Source organism: Branchiostoma lanceolatum, chromosome 4, assembly GCF_035083965.1.
Source record: "Branchiostoma lanceolatum isolate klBraLanc5 chromosome 4, klBraLanc5.hap2, whole genome shotgun sequence".
NCBI classification, from domain to species: Eukaryota; Metazoa; Chordata; class Leptocardii; order Amphioxiformes; family Branchiostomatidae; genus Branchiostoma; species Branchiostoma lanceolatum.
This window is the reverse complement of record NC_089725.1, coordinates 18052254-18070452: the sequence shown is the minus strand read 5'-3', so window position 1 is coordinate 18070452 and position 18199 is coordinate 18052254. Positions and strand designations below refer to the sequence as shown.

Genomic DNA, 18199 nt, shown 5'->3' with positions numbered 1-18199 from the left:
CGATTCTACAACGATTTTATCATTCAGATATCAGATTGAAAATCTTATGTCACTTGCCATCAGTCAACTCCAACCACCCCCAAAGGGGCACTCGGGTCACAAGAAACACAACATTTCTTCCAATGCCTTATCATATTACCTGACTCGGCATTACTGAAAGTAATAATCCATAGTTGAATACACTTATTAGGCAGAACAACAACCATTAGGAAAATCTGTACTTCTTTTATTTCCATTCCCTGACATCTTCCTGTGACAAACTGGCAGTCTTCTATCACATCTTCCAGTAATGTGCTCTCAGTTTGCTTCTGTGTCTCTTGACCTCAGAAAAAGTGTCCCATACCTCACAGTCTCTATTCCTCAGTACAGATAGTACAAAGTCTCAAGCCTTCACAACTGTATCACAAATACCTACAAAGGTAAGAGTTAAGATTTGACTGTATCACATCTTCACTTCATCATGTAACTCCACACATCACACCATAACTTCTCAGGTCTTTCAAATGCAATGTTTGATTAGAATTCCTACAAATCGGAGACATTTTACTGTTATTCTTTGGTCTAGTTACAAACATCTTTGATATCTTTTTATTGTACAAGGTAAACAGAACAGCCTCTGGCAGGTTTCCAGTCAGATTAGTTGTACAGAGCACTTTCACTACATCAGAACTTCTTGACATCATTAACTCTGAGATAAGCCTGTCCTCCCTAGGGGACAAAATGTCCAAAGAAAAGAGAAAGGATCAATCTCTACATTTGTTGTTCTAACTTGTTTTTAGGACATCTTTAAGTAGGCTAGCACATAGAAAGCAAACATGCATACCAAGATATTAATGTACATGAAACAGTATCTGAAGTATTGTTTGCTGAAGTTAATATAGGCCATAGAACAGAAGAATAAAAACTTCAACATAGAAAAATAAAGGCAGCTTGAAGTCTTTGGCATAGTAGCAAGATGGCAAATTTCGCAGTGTATTTCATAAGAGTATCAATCATGCAGCACTAAATTTGTACTGGAGTAGTATAGGTTACTCTCAACATTCTGTAGTTAAGTCAAATCCTTACAGATTCTCCAAAATAAAAATGAAGTTAAACCTGCAAAAACATATTAATTCAACTGAATCAGGCATGCTTCCATACATTTTCTCTGGAATAACAAAAGGATAAAAAAACAACTGATGCTCACAAAGAATATACCATGGGTATTGTATTGTTCAGCTGATTGCTCATCAACAGATGATTGCTAAGGGTCCCATTTTATATGGTCAGGCACTTTACCATCTACAATCCTGAAGGGGTCTTCATCACTGATAGAGGGGGACGGCCTGTGGGAATCGTGGGTGCTTGGCGGGTAGGGTTGCTGGTAAGGTGGGTAGGGCTGGTCTGGTGGTGAGTACGGATGACCTGGGTAAGGGAGCTGTGGTGGGTTGGGAGGGTTGGCTTCTGGGTTACCCTGGGGTTGCTGTTGAGGATACTGTGAGTGTACACTGGGTTGATAAGGCTGGTAGTCGGGTGCAGGCTGAGGTTGGTACACAGCCACTGGTGGCTGCTGGTGACTGGGCACATCGTGGGGAGGGTACTGAGGCTGTTGTTGGTTGTACTGACTGAGTGTATCTGGTTGTTGGTGCCTAGGGATTGCATAGGCTGAGTACTGAGGTGGTTGTGGGTTGTATGGATATGCAGGTGGTTGCTGGTGGCTAGACAGCTGTGGGTTCTGAGGTTGTTGATCATATGGACTGGATACATATGGCTGTTGGTGGCTGGGAACAGCGTACGGGGCTGGCTGTGGATAATAGAGACCAGACTCGGGTAGCTGTTGGTCACTAGGGATAGCGTAAGGTGGATAGTAGGGTGGTTGTGGACCATGCGGATTAGCTGCATGTGGGTTTTGATGGCTCGGTGCATCATAAGGTGGGTACTGGGCTGGTTGTGGATGGTAAGGTCCAGACACTGATGACTGTGGGTTACTAGGAATGCCATAAGGCTGATACTGAAGCGAAGGATTGAGTTGTGATGGGTGTGTGTCAGCTACAGCAGGCTGATGGTACGGTGGAGGCTGTGGTGGGAACTGCTGCAGCGGATCCGGCTGTTGGTAGTGATAACTGGGCAGTGACTGATGGCTCGGTGGCAGTGCAGGATAGCTTGGCCATACCGGTGCAGGCTCAGCGACGTGTCGAGCAGGGGGTACGTTTGCAGCTGGCGGGTTGACAGAGTGCTGCCATTGCTCCACAGTCTGGTCTGGCCGTAAGGCAAAGGGGTCGTGGGAAGGGCTGTGACTTGGGAAGTAACCTGTGGGGTTGAGGTTTGATGGCAGAGGTTGCTCTGGCTTCCACGGAGGCGGTGCAGGAAGACTGGGTTGTGATGCCATTTCCGCATCTGGCGGAATTGGTGCCATCTCGGCAGCGTTGGAGTAAAACTCTGCAGCTTGCTGCAACACTGAAGCAGGAGGGGCCTCGCGAAGGGGCTGTGGCTTTTTCGGTCGTTTCTCCGGCTTAATGGCCGGCCGAGAGCGGAAGTCGCACAACATCTTGTAGTTGAGGACCCTCTTGGTCCAGTTATGATGCCAAAGACGTACAACAGTCGTTGTGTGGATCTCCAGTCGCTTGGACCAGATGTCATATATCCCCATGAAGAAATAAGTACTGCCTACTTCAAGCTTGGGGCAGTCACACTGTGCAGTTCTTTGGGACAGCCACAGCCTAACACTTGACCTGATCTTAGGCAAGTGGCTGGACTGCTTCCACACCTTGTGCACGGATATCTTCACATAGACCTCCGTGAGGAAGCCATCTTTTATTGTTCTGCGTTCTGTTACACTCCCCCTCATCACTGAAACATGGAGGTTTGATGAATTAGAGAAATGATACAAAGAAGTGAGGCACTTGCTTATTTGCTAGCTCATTAGTCAAGTGCAAGACACACAAGTCCAGACATTCGTACATTTAAAGACCGGCATGAAACTTAAGAAAACAAGAATACCTCTTGAAAAACCTTAAGAATTACAAGTAGATACATATATTTGAAACATCTACAAGCATGCTGAAGGTAATAAGACCAAACACTTAATATATTTCCTGATAATACTCATTGAGTAGGGAAAGACACCACTCTTACCATAATCAGCATGGCAGTAAGCGTTGGAGTTTGCCTTGGCCCTACGACAGGTGCGGCAGGTGACCCTTTCTGCGGGAGACGAGAAACCCTGACCATGGGGTCACTGGTGCAGTCACAAACACGGAAAGGACAGCCACAAAGAGGACAGCGAGAGAAGGAGACAGATGGCAGCTGTGGGACATTTCTGTGGAGAAACACACAGAAAACCAGGGTCAGAATAAATGGCAATTATGATGTTATGGTGAGTTAATGGGGCAGTGAAAAGATTACAACAACACAACATCTTGTTATGTTGGTTACAGTTACAGCTAACTTTACCATTACATTTTTTGGGGTAAAAATTAACAAATTGCTTTAGTTGGATTGATGTTTCCTAAGGAAAGTTTGAAACCTAATTATTCAAATGCATTCTTTGGCATAATAGTGTCAATGCAAAGGCTTGCTACATGGTAACCTACATGTGTGATTTGGCCTACTTTCTTGACATGTAAATACTATGTAGTTGTAAATAGACTACTACTACCTCATGCCTCTTACTGTTATGACATCTACCACACATGCATTACACCATCCATGCATGCAGTTCAAGCATGCACAACAGAATGATTCCCAAGCAAACTTTTCAATCCCTACTTCTGAGTGGAACCAAACACACCATCATTCTCTCAGCATTTGGAAAGGTCCACTTTGGAAATGGGGAATGAAAGTTTAGCACTTCACATGCAAGGAGGGTTAGTTTAAGGAAGAAGGAGAAGGAAGTACAACCCTGGTGTTTACTGCTTGGCTCGGAGGCCATGGTGGAGAAAGGAGTCACAGTTGGTGACTCTGTAAGCAACACAGAAGACTCAGGTTTAACAGACAGGAGGACACAGAGACAGACAAACACTCGGTAAACTCATAAAACAAAAATCAATCTCAAAAGTAGTAATATAGTGTATCAAAAATCAGATGGAGTGAAGAGAAAACGGCATAACATCCATGCATACGAAAGGCATGATAAAACAGGATAAAACAGATTCAGCAGAATTGAGGAAAGCTTTGTCTCATAGGCCTATCTTGCTGTCTCATATTCATAAGCATGTTTATCAGTCAATGCCTCATCGGTCAACTAGGGACCTGTTCACATCTTTGACTGCTTTGACTGCTTCCCAATGTACATATGATGAAGTTGCTACAATATAAGACTCCAGAGAAACAGAGTGTAACGTTGAGACTTAAGATTAAGATAAAATTTGTGAACCTAGCTGTTCAGGGGTCAAAACAATGTCAACCATAAAATAGACTACCTCGCACCTTGCTTGCTTACTAAGACACACATTACTTACCAGAGGAGTGGACAAAAGGTGTTGTGGACCCAACAACGTTGACAGAAGAAATCGTTCTTCTGCACTGCTCTGGGTCTCCTCGCCTAGAGCAGATCACAAAACACAAATCTTTACACATAGGTCTTGTCAAGCCTTTTCATAGTGTACATACATGTATACGATCTTACAACTGTTGACATAATATCAACTGCAGAAAGCAATATCACACAATAAAGGGAATTAAACAACTAGATAAAGGGCCCTTAAATATGATAAGGACAGTGGATTTTACCTAGCAGGGTCCACAATCCTGTACACTATCCCACCAGAATGACTGGAGCTGGCATAGTCAGTGGACAACATGTACAGTTCACCTGGGAAGAAAAGGTAACAACGTTGAGTAAATCTGTAGATGCCTAAACAGTATCTCTTCCAAATGTACTGTAGTTATGGGGAAAGGCACACGCTCTGGTGCTTCATCTTATGCCTTTCCAACATTTCAATTTAGTGATCATACACTTTGCAGATAACACCCAATAAGGGTTGACATGAAAAGTGGAATTAGTAATAAGTTGACCACATCACATTTGCACATGCATGTTTATGTCTGCATGTAAGTAACATCTACCTAAAGCAGAGTTCTTGCTTTTGCAGCAGGCCAGTTTTCAAGGACACAAATATTTCCAAGACTTATTTTTCCATGCTAACCTGCCTCATCCTCTCCAAAAGACAGGATGTCTGGCACATATGAGCCCTGGAGTTCATTGTTACAGATGTCAGTGCTGCCGGCACAGATCTGCCTGTTGTTCCACACTCCTTGCTCTTTGTCTTCTGTCAGCGAGAACAATTTCCTGAGAAAAACAACTTAGTTAAACAGATTGAATTGAATCCTGGAATGTACACTGCAGGTGGAAAACGTGCACTCTATACAAAAACATGTTGACAGATATTGTTCAGGAAGAAGTGCCAAGAAACTTGTTTTTCCCAACTTCTTTTCACGCATTCACATTTGTTTCTAGGATACTGCATGCAATTTATCCTGGTAACCGTCTACATCAGAGAGATGTAACATGAAACACTGTACACTGTTTTCAATAGCACTTTTTGATATCAGTCAGCTGTTCAGTGGCCATCTAGTTCATATAATAAAACAAAAGAATGATAGATAATAGATTGCCATTAATACTGCATGCACACATATATGTGATTAATTTTGGAGGGAAAGGGGCTGGAGGTGCTGATACAAGCAGGTATAAGTAGGGTTGTCCATATCTCTTTAAATACTTGTTTTCACATAATTTTTCCATAAGCTTTTCAACTTTGGTGTGTGCCAAGATGTCAGTCACAACATTTCCTATGTGGACTATGATTCTTATGTGATAAATCACAATGACTTACCCATTCCAGAAGTCTCCATAGATGTACTGTCCATTCAGGTTAGGATACAGGCAGCCCCTGTACACATACCCTCCAGTCACAGACTTTCCTACATCATGGCTGTACACGTGTATGGGGGGGATGTGGTTGGCTGAGAAAAACAGAAAATTTCAAGAGAAAAAAATTGGAGGTTACAAACAATAAGTTGAAACAGGTGCAGAAGTGGCTTCATATTGTGTGCTTTAACTTGATATCAAACTTGTAAGAATTCCTTTTTCCTGAAAAGTATGAGAAATTCCACATCCAGCGAAGCAATTAACTATTGATTTACAGGCAAAATGAATCACCAACTGACTCATGAATATTACAGTAAACATATCAAACATTTAGTTTTAGGTGGAGTCATAATGTAGTGAAAGGATGTGGCAGAGTGGATCATTCCAGTCAGCATTCTCCACCTCCTTACATAAACTAAGTATCAGAGGGGTGTAAACATCAGACAGTTTCATTAGTCTCTGTGTATTGAACTCATCACCCAAGGGCAATGTCACGGCTTAGTTGTTATTGAGCAAGTATATGTAGCACTTAAAACAAGGACAAACATTCATTGTTTGGTTACATAGCTGGCGTAGTTCCTCTGAGAAAATCCTGAATCCTCAACTGTAACACAAACCAGGAAAGTGTTGACATACCAGCCTCGCTGGCAATCAAGCTTTTTGTCTCTTAGAATACTATGGCATGATACACACACATGATGAGATACAGGCCTGTCCAAGATGAAGATTCTAGACCAAGACAAAAAAATTCAAATTTTTTCAATTTCTCTTTATAAAGATTGCATGTCATTCCTATCCTTAGAACATATTTTGCCTTGATATGTACAGTTCTTGAGCATATGTACCTCTTCTGTCATCAGAGTACAGTGAACCTTGGATTCCCCAAAACATCTCTTAAAACTAGGGTTAAATTTCTTTCTATAATTGTATGGCGTTTGTCTGGCATTCAAGATTGTATGGTTGTATTAGAAAACTTAAATAATACCCCCCGTACTGCCCAACTTGCCTTCTCTGTTTTCCCTATTAAAGACAGAGTGCACTTTTTTTCTTATCTTAAGTACAGTTGCAGATATTCAAACCTTTCTAGTCAACAAAGCACTCATTAGGGTCATATAGGTTTGTTGATACACACTTTGGGCTGTCATAATGCAAAATTTGGCAAGTTGCGAGCAAAAACAAGTCTGAAAGTTGTCAAGTTACCCTGTTTACCACATAACTCCACTGCACACACTTGGCAAAGAAGATACTTCTAACAGCTACATGATGACAGTGAAGCACTTGGTACCATGGAGACCAATTAGCCTCTGTGCCATCCTGGTTAGTTTACGTCCACTCTAATACCATAAACTAACCAGGACAGTATCCTGGTTCTACCGACTCCTTGTTTGTGTTGCTGTTCCAGTTAGAGCCATATGGTACACATTAGATTCCATAAAATTTACTTTGAAAAAAAAAAAAGGGTGAGTTGTGTTATGTTTACGTTAAGGTTACATAAAAAATCTTTAAAGGAAGCTTAAAGAGCCTACATGCCTTCAAGCTGCACGACAGTTATGTAATGTGTTAGGTAACAACATTACATAAAAATGTCCAGAGACCTTAAAAGCCTACATGCCTTCAGGCTGCAAGACAGTTGTATAATGTGTAACTTCACATTACATGTAAAAATGTTTAGGAGAGGCTTTAAACTAAAAGCTCTTTTGAATCAATATTTTTAGCTGCATGACATTTACAGAGCCATGACTCACGTAAGATTCGTGTTTGCCAGCCTCCTGATATGGTAAAACATGTGATGCAAGCATGACAAGGCAAAAAAAGTTCATAAGGATCCAAAGGTCAGCAGACCTTCACAATGAAAGGCCGCGATAGCCTGGGGGCCTGCATGCCCTTTTACATAGAGCATAATCAGTCGTTTTAATTTTACGTAGAGCGTTGCCGACCCCTCCAATTCAACGTAGAGCATAATCGGTGTATTTTGCGAAGAGCGTTATTGGTCATTTTAATTCTACGTAATGCGTAGTAGGTATCCGGAATTTAGCGTAAAACATAGTTGATGAATTGTGCGTTAAGCGTTGTCAAACTTTTCCAAACTTACTCTAAGTCACAAACGAGCGCTGTTATCAACAGCCTTCCATTCTTACTTTGAAATCCTCAAAATATAGGAACTGCCATTTCAGATGGTTAAATTTTTTTTAATTTCGGGGAGCATGCCCCCGACCCCTTATGAATCGTCCGACCAAAATCCTGGCTACGAGCATGGGTAGAGCAGACATGTGCAGGTTCAGCTTTGCGAAATCACTGTCTTCCGAGTGATCACTCCGTAATATCTATTGTAAACCGTGTCAACCTGTGTCTGACCCTCTTGAAACCAAATGAATGGCAAAGGTCAGCAAAAATATGAACTCAATTCTCATCTGTGTGTTTGATGATACAGTTGTTTTTAGAAGTTCGACACTTTTGCTAGTGGGCCGGAGAGCCTTTGACTGAGAATGGAGGCCGGCCTGTAATATTCGTCTTCTTCTTCTTAATGCTTGAACGACCGTGCCCGTAATGATCCAGCATCAGTTATATAGGGAGCTGGCCGTTATCATTGTTCCTTTGTATGTTCAAGACTATGTTATTGTCCCCTTCAAACCTCATACATTACCAACTTTGACGCCTTAGTTCAGCCGCTAGGTTTTTGCGTCCTGCATTATGCACTGGAAAGCTTCAGAATTTAGTGTAGAGCATAGAGAGGCCACCTGAATTTAGCGTAATGTGTTGTCAGCACCCCCCATGCAGGCCCTCCTGAGTGTCATCCTGTTCAGTTACAGGCTCTGCCTTCACAGAAGTTCTGTGCAGGCAGAGCCTGTAACTAAACAGGATGACACTCAGGCTAGGGCCCAAACTGTACATGTGGAAACAATATTCAAGTCTTACCTAAACTGTCACTGCAGGCACTTCCTACCACTAATCTACAGCAGCAGCTATGGTAACCAAAGGTAGAGGCACATGTGAACAATTTCATCTATCAGGAGTAGCATACCTACCCAACTCTTCTGTTTCGCAGAGCTTCTCGTCAAAGCATTCAAAGCCCTCGAACGCACGCCATCCGTAGTTCCCTCCCTTCTCAATAATGTCGATCTCTTCCCATTTCCCCTGCCCGACATCTCCGCAGATAATGCGCCCTCGGTCCTCCCCAGTTACGGGGTCGCCCCTGTCTACAGAACACCTCCACATGTTGCGGGTGCCGTAAGCGTAGATTTCCGGTTTGATGTTGCGCTGCCCAACAAACGGATTATCCCATGGCACGCCGTAAGGCACACTGTCGTCTGGATGGTTGACATCAATGCGAATGATTTTTCCGAGTAGAGTTGTCCTGAGAAATGGATAACAAAGCAATTTGTGTGAGTTCTATAAGTACAGAGATTGATTGACAGAGGCCAAGAGGACATAAAGCAATTGAAAACTTCAAGTACGGTAATGCAGTGTCTGGGGGCCGTAGAATATGGACAAATCTTTAGAGTGCAACAAGAGTGTTAGAGTTTCACAGCTTTTAAACATGACCACTATTCAGGGACGTACAGAGATGATGATGTAAGTAGTCCTTACTAGCCAAGGACCTCAGAGTCCATGTTTGCGGGCCTCAGTTATAAATTCTTATCAACCCGAAGGAATGGTAACCTTCATATGCAGTAGTCAAGGTTGGAATGGAAGGTTTTTGGAACTATCAAGAGGGACAGCTGCCACTATATCATTGTACATGTGTCTGTGGCTTATGTCAATGCCTATATTTGTGGCTTAACCACAACATTCAACTTCCATGCATCCCGTAAAATAAAATCCATTGTAAAATTTCAGGAGCAAGGCAGTAAAATTTTCATCTGATAATACTTTCTTTCATAGCCCCTTCACCCATTTCCCATATCAATTTCCTGGTTGCTTTCCGACTAGGGCTAAATTATTAACAGAAGTTATATGTAGCTATAATTGGGTATCTTACATATTCAGTGCATTTCCTTTTTCACCGAAGGGGTCACCTCCTTTCCCTCCGTCTCCAATAAAAGCGTACATAAATCCGTCCACCCCAAAGAGCAACTGGCCTCCATTATGATTGGCTGCTGGCTCATCCACCTCAAGAATAACCTTTTCTGAGTCCTGGTCCACTTGGTTGTCATCATGAGACGCTACTTTGAACTCACTGATGCGAATCTTCTGCTTCTGCTTCGTCCCAACTGAGTAGTAAACGAAGAGTCTCTTGTTCTCCTTGAAGCCCGGATGAAACGCCATCCCGAGAAAACCCCGCTCGTCGCCACGTCTACTAGACGTAAGAACAGTTTCAGTCAGGTCTAAAAATGGCGTGTCCACCCTGCTGCCATCAGGAAGATACACATACACCTTTCCTAGCTGCTCGCCGATGAAAAGGCGATGAGTACCGTCGCCGGCATGTACAAGGACCGTGGGGTTCTTCAAGCCATTTGCGATCTCTTGGAAACACAAGCACCCCTCCCCACCGGTGCCCTCTACTGCCTCCTGAATGTCCCCTGACAGTTTCTCATTGGCGAGGAGGTTGGGGTAGCAGTAGTCCATGTCTGAGATGGAGGCCACTTCGCAGAACTGGGTGTAATTTGACAGTGATATGGCATGTTGTACAGTCGGATCACCCGTAATAAAAGGGATGACTTCTTTGCAGCTGTTGAACACTGTGGGACAGTACTGGGGACACATCCCTGGAAGTGGCTTCTTTACCTGCAATGAAAAATAAAAGATTTGGAAAATATCTTACACTGTATTATACTTGTGTACACTACTGATGCTGTCGGTCCTGAAGCTGTTTGATGATTCTTGCCAACATGTGACAACAAAAATTACAAACATATTTTAGACTTCTAGGGAAAGACAGCCATGGATCAGTCTATCACTACCTGGCTTAGTGCTGGTGTACGATTGCTGTCCTGGCTGCTGACCCTGGATAAGATGTGTGCTTGTCTATACTCTGTGGGTGACAGGTGACAGAAAAAAGAATGAGGAGAAGCATCTGTACTATACCTGAGTGGTTTCCAGGTCGTACAAGTGGGAGGCGTAAGGTGAGCACTCCTGACAGAGGATGTTCATGATGTGATGATGACAGGCTGTCTGCAGGTGGTATGGTACTCGCCTCAAGATGTCATCAAACTGTTGCTGCAGCTCGTAATCCTAAAGAGGCGGGGGAAGATTATTACATTTCTCTTTCATCTATTCTGCAAGGATGGGACAAATAGAAGGGACTTCCAGGAAGTGCTTATCAAAGCCCTCTCCTCATACAATAATAACAAAAATCACAAGTTCAAAGTGATCTCAAGGAGGAATTGTGGAACAAAGAGTTGTGTTTTATGCACTGAGCACGGGGGAGGAAGACTTGCAAGTGTAGCCAAGGTAAACTTGGAAAGTTTATTTAAACAAAACCCATTTCTCCACCTATTTATGTTGTTCAACGTCTCTATTCAAGAAAGATGCCCCTTTCACGTAGTTCTACTCCAAGGACTACAACTCCTACTGGCTAAGCCATGACATCTAAAGCCACTGCTTAGACACACATGGTTCCAAAGGAAGGACCCTGATGCGTCACAGTGAGAGAAACTGTCTTCAGGCGGTTCAAGGTTTACATGAGCACAGGTGGGGATAACAGACACATGACATCATTACACATCCTGTCACCTAAGCCTAGTTTCCCTAACACTAACAGAAGTTTGGGCCACAAGCCAAGATACACATAACACTGCTACATCTTACAAACTGTTCTAATCACGTAAGGCATCTCCTCTGCCAGCAAGCATGACAGGGATTTCAACGTTTACTGAAACATGATAGAGAGATCCATATATACGACTACCATATATAATATAGTAGTAGGTTGGTACATGGTATTAAAAGCCAACATACATGGTCAAGTGGTCAGCTTTTCTAAATTTCTAGGCCAAACAGCCAACAGTTCCAATCCTAGCCTGGTGTCACTCGGCTGAGTCAGCTGGAATGATTCTATTCCTAAAGACAGGTCCATACTATTATTATCCTGGTACATAAATCGTGCATGTGATGTACTGAGCATCTGTTTTCTTATTGCATTCACTGTCTATTATCTGATTAACTAGAGCATCTCAATAAGATCTGTGGTGAGGTTGGATAGTGGTTAAACTTTTCGCACATGGGGTGGTCAGTACTTTGGAGGAGACAGTATGCCATTGGTATTTTGGATTGGGGAACATTAAAGCCTACAGGTTAAAGATCACACCACATTTATCAAAAAGAACTGGGGATTTGTACCAATATGGCCTTATTCTTTGGGACATCTTAGACCCCGTTCACACTCATCTTTTTCAATCGCAATTGAAGCATAATCGCGATTGAATCGATCCGATCGCGATTGATTTTTTCAGTGTGAACGCTCCCAATTGCGATTGGAACGATCCAAAACGATCCAATCGCGATTGGATTGTAACTACCTCCGGAGGTAGTTTGAGAGGATTAATCGCAATCGTTTCCAATCCAATCCTATCAAATTTTGAGTGTGAACACAACTACGATTCACTCCATCGCGATCGGCGGGGATTTCTGCTGGTTCCGGGGGTGGGAGGTCATACATTCGGGTACGTGGGGTCATAGTTCGCATCGCGCGGGAAAACAAAGCCACACACGTCAGATCGCTCCCTTACAACAACAACAACAATCTTTCATCGTCAACAATGCCCAAGAAGAAGGATGAAACTCCGTCAGCAACTTCAGCTGGTGGCAGGTGGCGCGATGAGGAGACCAGGGTCCTCATGGCAATCTGGGGGAGAGAGGAGGTGCAGACTAAACTGGGGAAATGTCACCGAAAGAGGGACATTTACCAGATGATCGCCGATGGCATGGCGGAGCACGGGTTTGAACTTGGTTTGAACGGGCATAAATAATCAATTGTGCTTCAATCGCGATTGGATCACGGCGTACTTTAATCCACTTGGCGAAAAGCAGTGTGAACGCAAAAGTTTCTGTGCGTTCAATCGCGATCGGATCGAACAATCGCGATTATACTTCAATCGCGATTGAAAAAAATGAGTGTGAACGGGGTCTTAGTCTTGTGCCCTTTACTCAGTATGATATGGTAGACTGGATGGAGACCTTTTCTGTCCTTTCCTTTTCCTGATCATCACATAGACTACCGGTAAAGCTGTCTAGAGCAGTTGTACGTCTAGCCATCACCTTTGTTGGGGGGACACCTTTGTACATTTCTACACAGGCTTAAGTTGACTCTTAAAACATTTTTCTACATCCTCTGCAAAATGTCTCTATTACTGTGAATACATTTTGCTTCAGATTGGCAGTAGAGTTAACAACAAGGTTATTGACTAACTCCAACTAAACTAATTCAAAAAAGGACCTCATTGATAATCTTACACCAGTTACAGACAGAATTAATGCCAAGGGTCAGTTAACAGGGATGAAGTTCAAGTAGTCTGAATCACATCCTTCCCACATGGCAGTCACAACATGCAGCTCCTGAACTTGACATTTTACAAGTAGAGCTTGCACTCCAGTGACAGATTTTGACAGTGCTTGGCCCTTCTTTTGTACAATGGTTACTAAAATGTGCTCTCAAGATGCTGGGTTCTGAACCTGGGGGAACAGATTTTTAATCAGATGACTCAGAAGTAAGCTAGAACTCAACAAGGAAGGACTCAGACTGGTTTGTGGGACAGACGGCTTACCAAGTCCCCTTCCAGGCTGATACCACTTTCCTGTATTGTGGGTCAGGCTTCCGACAGGTACATGTACCCTGGGGTTTAAACCCCAAACCTGTGATACAGAAGAGGGATTGCTTGCCACTAGACCACTGATTATCTTGTAACACAACCACAGTTCGGAAGTTATCCACCACAACAACCGGTCTTCAACACTTGACCTGACCAAGTTTACTTTCACAGTAGACGTGTCTTGACTGTAACACAAGACCTGGCAAGTTGGGGGGAAACAGTTATATCATGATGGTTGTTGGAGCCAATCTAGTACCAGCAAGCTGGGGAATTAACCCAAATAATATCACCACCCATTCCAAGTCACCAAGAGGGTTGTTATTGTCCTAATTTACAAATGTTTTCAATATATTGTAATTATTTGTGTGAGAGATTTCATAGAGTCCATTCCAAGTCACCACACGGATTTTTTAATGATATTTGTAATATATTCGAATTATTGTTATATAATTACAAATCTTTAGAAATGTTCATAAATGTTTCTAAAAAAAAGAAATACGAGAGTAGAGTCCATTCCAAGACACCGCACGGATGTATTTTGCCATTGTTTAGAACTAATTTGAAACCTTTGTTACTATTTGTAATATAAATGTCATGGTTTCTTACATTTCTAAATGTGTTAACACTTTCGAAATGTTCCCACATTTTCGTTGAATATTCAAAATATTCATGTCACTGGGAACAACATTTCTGATACTTTCTAAAGATTGGCTACAGCACACTGCCTTTATTTCGAAGTCTGAATCATTTTTTCGAAAGAAGAAACTCACAATCTGCTGTTAATTAGTTAATAGCACCCAAAAATAGACGTTGAAAGGAGCGGTGACACCCCGCCGTGCTCTCACTACTTTAGAAATATTTTGAATGTTTTCAACTTTATAAATATTTCTCCGGTTTTCTAAAACTTTAGAAATATTCATCATATGGAATATGATATTTCTAACAGTTTCTAAATAATGGTAACGGCATTCTAGAGTCCATTCCGAGTCACCGTGAGGGTTTTATGATAATATTTGTTATCATTTTGAAAAATTTCTAATAAAAGAATATCTGACTGACAATAGTTCTAAATTTTTCTAAAAGATCAAATACAAAAATATGAATTTATTTGAATTTAATTAGATAATTTACAAATATTTTGAAAGTAACTGCAGAAAAACCTCTTTATTACCTTCGTCGACGAAATGGTTTCGTCGACAAGGTTATTCGATGGTGCTTGTCTGTGTGTCTGTTAGTGAACAGAATAAGTCGAGAACGCCTGGATGGTTTGTTGTCGTAGTTGGTGTGTCAGTGTGTATGTGGGACATCTCAAGATGATTAGATTTTGGGCGAAGTGTTTTGCATAATTAACGAGAAAAGTGTAAAAATGTGTTACATTGTATGCTGAAGTATGTGTAGTGTTGGCTGTGTTATTCCAATTTAAGGCGTCATGGATAGGGGCAAGGGTCCTGAGGGGTCATATTGGAGGCAGGAAACGTCAGTTACACAAATTGGCTGTCAGCCAGCTGTTGGCATTGGTAAGGTAGTCTCCAAGCAGACGTATGGGTTGGCTATAGCAGGGGCAGGTTTTGCTTCAGACTTTGAAAGGGAATTACTCAAGAAGGGCTTGGTGGATGGTCATACATTTTTGTAAGTACATAGCTTGAGTGCTGATGTACATGATTAGATACTTATTATGCAAATCAGTATCTAATTTGCATGATTAATGAGGAAAGTTTATACATCCATCAAAAGATAGGACTCTCAAACATGTGACATATGTAACTGAGGAAGAGAGAAATATTAATAGATATCAGCTTTGCAAATGAGAACCTCATTGACATAATTAATGAGAAAAACTATAACTCGAGATGGTCTTGATGGATGGTCATGATTTTTGGTATGTAGATAGCTTACGTGATGCTTTGTATGATTGGATGATAATTATGCAAATCAAATTCTAACTCACATGATTAATGAGGCAATTTTAAAAATCTGCTGTGTTCCATGATATGACTATTCAAATATGTGACATTTGTAACTAAGGAAGAGAGGAATGTTGATAGATAGGAAATATGCAAATGTTGGCCTAATTAGCATAATCAATGAGAAACTACTATAATTCCATACTAGTAAATGACGGCAATTTCATACTTGTGGCATTAGGAAGTTGTGTGAATGTGAACACCATGGAATCAAATTATGCTAATAAGGAGGGAGCTTATTTGCATAATTGATGATAAATGTTAGTATAACCTTCTTTGTTAAGCTCATAGTCATAACAAGGAGGTTTGGACAACTTATGTTATTTGGGTGAAGAGGGTCAACTGGTATGATTGATGATTGATGAAAAACACTCCTAATACGTCAGTCATAAAGGTCAAAATCATTTGACGAAGGTATGATATGAGGTCGTAGAACTCTTGTTTGTAATAATTTCTAAACATCTATGTGATTATTCAACTTTTAGAAATATTAACAGAAAATGGTAGAAAATGGTTAACAATGGTAGAATGGTGATTGCCCCCATAAATGTAGGTGCTAATCCGCCCCTTCTGTCTGCCTTTGTACATCTTTAGACTTCACTGCAGGACACTGCTCGATCAAGTCCATTCCAAGTCACCGCGAGGGTTGTTATTGTCATAATTTAGAACTATTTTCAAGTTATTGCTATTATTTGTGTAAGAGATTTGATACTTTTGAAATATTTTGAATGTGATTTCAACTTTATAAATATTTCTTAAGTTTTGCGTTTTGACGAATGATAAATTAGAGTGGCGGTGTTTAAGGATTTTCATAGTTCCATTCTACTATGGTTCTGGGGAAATACGAATTTTTGAACACATCAATCCTTGGTTTATAACTCTGGTACTTAAAGGCATGACTATTTCTTGTCCTTTTCTGGGCTGGTATTAGATAATTATCAGTCGGTACATCCACAAGTTTATTAGTCATTTTGTACATCATGCAAGGCCTGGATATTTTTCTTCTGTCTTCAAGTGACTTCCACTGTAGATCTGTTTTCATTTTAGTGACACTAGCACCCCTGTCATAGTTGTTCGTGCAGAACCTGGCAGCTTGGAGCTGCATAAAATCATCATTTCGACAGGAAGTGAATTTTCTATTGAGTTGATTTTAAATATCAAACTGTCATATTTAACTACTAACGTTAGTATGTTACACACCACCTTTTCTTATGATTATACTATTCTTTTTGTCAAGTTCACTACTTGCAACATAAGGCCAGTGACATGAATTAGATTTATTGGTTCTCCGGTTAAAAACAAAACAAAATGCTCAAATAGAAGCAGAAGAGTACTAATTAAAACTAGATATATGATAAAGAACAGATCCTAAAGGCCAAGCTCATGCCTAGCTGTCCTCAGTTTCGAAGATACGAATGTCACGCATGGGAACACACCCAGGTACATCCCGCCATTACATACCAGAGACCTGTACGTGGTACATACCTGTCTGCGGGTGCAGCACCCAAAGTCGCCGTACTCCCGGCAGAACGTCAGCGGCTCCGCGGACTCGAAGGGCGGCATGAAGTCCAAGCACTGCGGGTGTGCTAGCACGGTCACCAGCAGGGTACAAACAACCGCCAGCACCCCAGCGGGGAAGCGCGGCAGGATCTGCGACAGGGTCATGATCTAGCCTGTGATTTGTATTCCTTGTGTTGCATAAGTTTCCTTCTGTAGTCCGGGTAAGGTGAGGTTCACCCGAGTCTTGAGACCTACAGCTTGGTTGAGACAGACTGGTGCCACATACACAACGGGCACGGCAGTTGCTTCATGGCATCTGGGACCAGTCCGACAAGTCAGGACTGCCGTGGATCCACTCACGCGTTAACATTTAATAACATCCATGACTCAGTCCGATCGACAGTAATCAGATGAAGCTTGCTAGGATCAAACTCCCTTGGTGAGATCCGATCCAAACTTGTCAGGGACCAGGCACCAGTCGCTGAGATAAAGCACTACTCGCAGGGAAATTATGCCGCACTCGAACGCCGAGAGGCCCAGCTCAAACAAACTCGGCTCGGTGACCTGGTACCGCCTTGCCCGTGACGCGACGGTATCTATTAACTTCCAAGGGCGTTACACAATACGGCACCTTTCGTAACCGATACGGTTTATCAAAGCTCTTGAAGGTTTCCAAGTCTTGTCACCACCGCCCGTGCGCACGGGTATGCTGGACTGGAGATAAGCAAGTACGACAGACTGTTGACCTTTGAACCTTTATATAAGCCAATGAGCGACCAGGGAGTCATTACGTACTGTGCCACATGGAGAGTACCCGCGAAAAACGAGAACCGAGCTTCGATCATTTCCCATTGACACAAAATCGAATATGATCTTCGTCTTATCTTTCAAGTGCACAGGCATGTTATGTCGGTAAGGATTATGTAACTTAGATAGCACACAGGTGAACATGGGGGTTGGGACGAAATGGAAGGAGGGGTAACGTTACGCAGAGTTGTGTATTAACCTACACAACCTCCTTGCCTTTTTAATATCATAGAACTTTTCCCGCACACCGAAAATAATTTGCCAAGGGAATTTGGGCACTAGCCTCTACCATTTACCAGGCTCCGGGGATCGCTGGGGAAAATAGTAGA

At 42.1% G+C, this 18199-nt stretch overlaps 1 protein-coding gene across 2 annotated transcripts; it reads right to left on the bottom strand.

Moving 5' to 3' along the window:
• Positions 1-205: 205 nt before the first annotated feature.
• On the bottom strand, positions 206-17830 carry LOC136433054 (HHIP-like protein 1). 2 transcript variants are annotated; one of them, XM_066424835.1, is made up of 11 exons: positions 17049-17830; positions 10877-11023; positions 9831-10576; positions 8878-9206; positions 5817-5946; positions 5127-5269; positions 4711-4792; positions 4440-4522; positions 3880-3939; positions 3115-3298; positions 2726-2829 (listed from the first exon to the last, which is right to left on the bottom strand). In XM_066424835.1, the coding sequence occupies exons 1-10, from the start codon at positions 17226-17228 to the stop codon at positions 3156-3158; spliced, it is 2043 nt and encodes a 680-aa protein (XP_066280932.1). In that variant the 5' UTR covers positions 17229-17830; the 3' UTR covers positions 2726-2829; positions 3115-3155. The 2 variants fall into 2 exon arrangements, with proteins under 2 accessions (XP_066280931.1, XP_066280932.1); XM_066424834.1 differs by lacking the exon at positions 3880-3939 and having other exon boundaries at positions 206-2829; positions 3115-3183; positions 17049-17816.
• Positions 17831-18199: the final 369 nt, after the last annotated feature.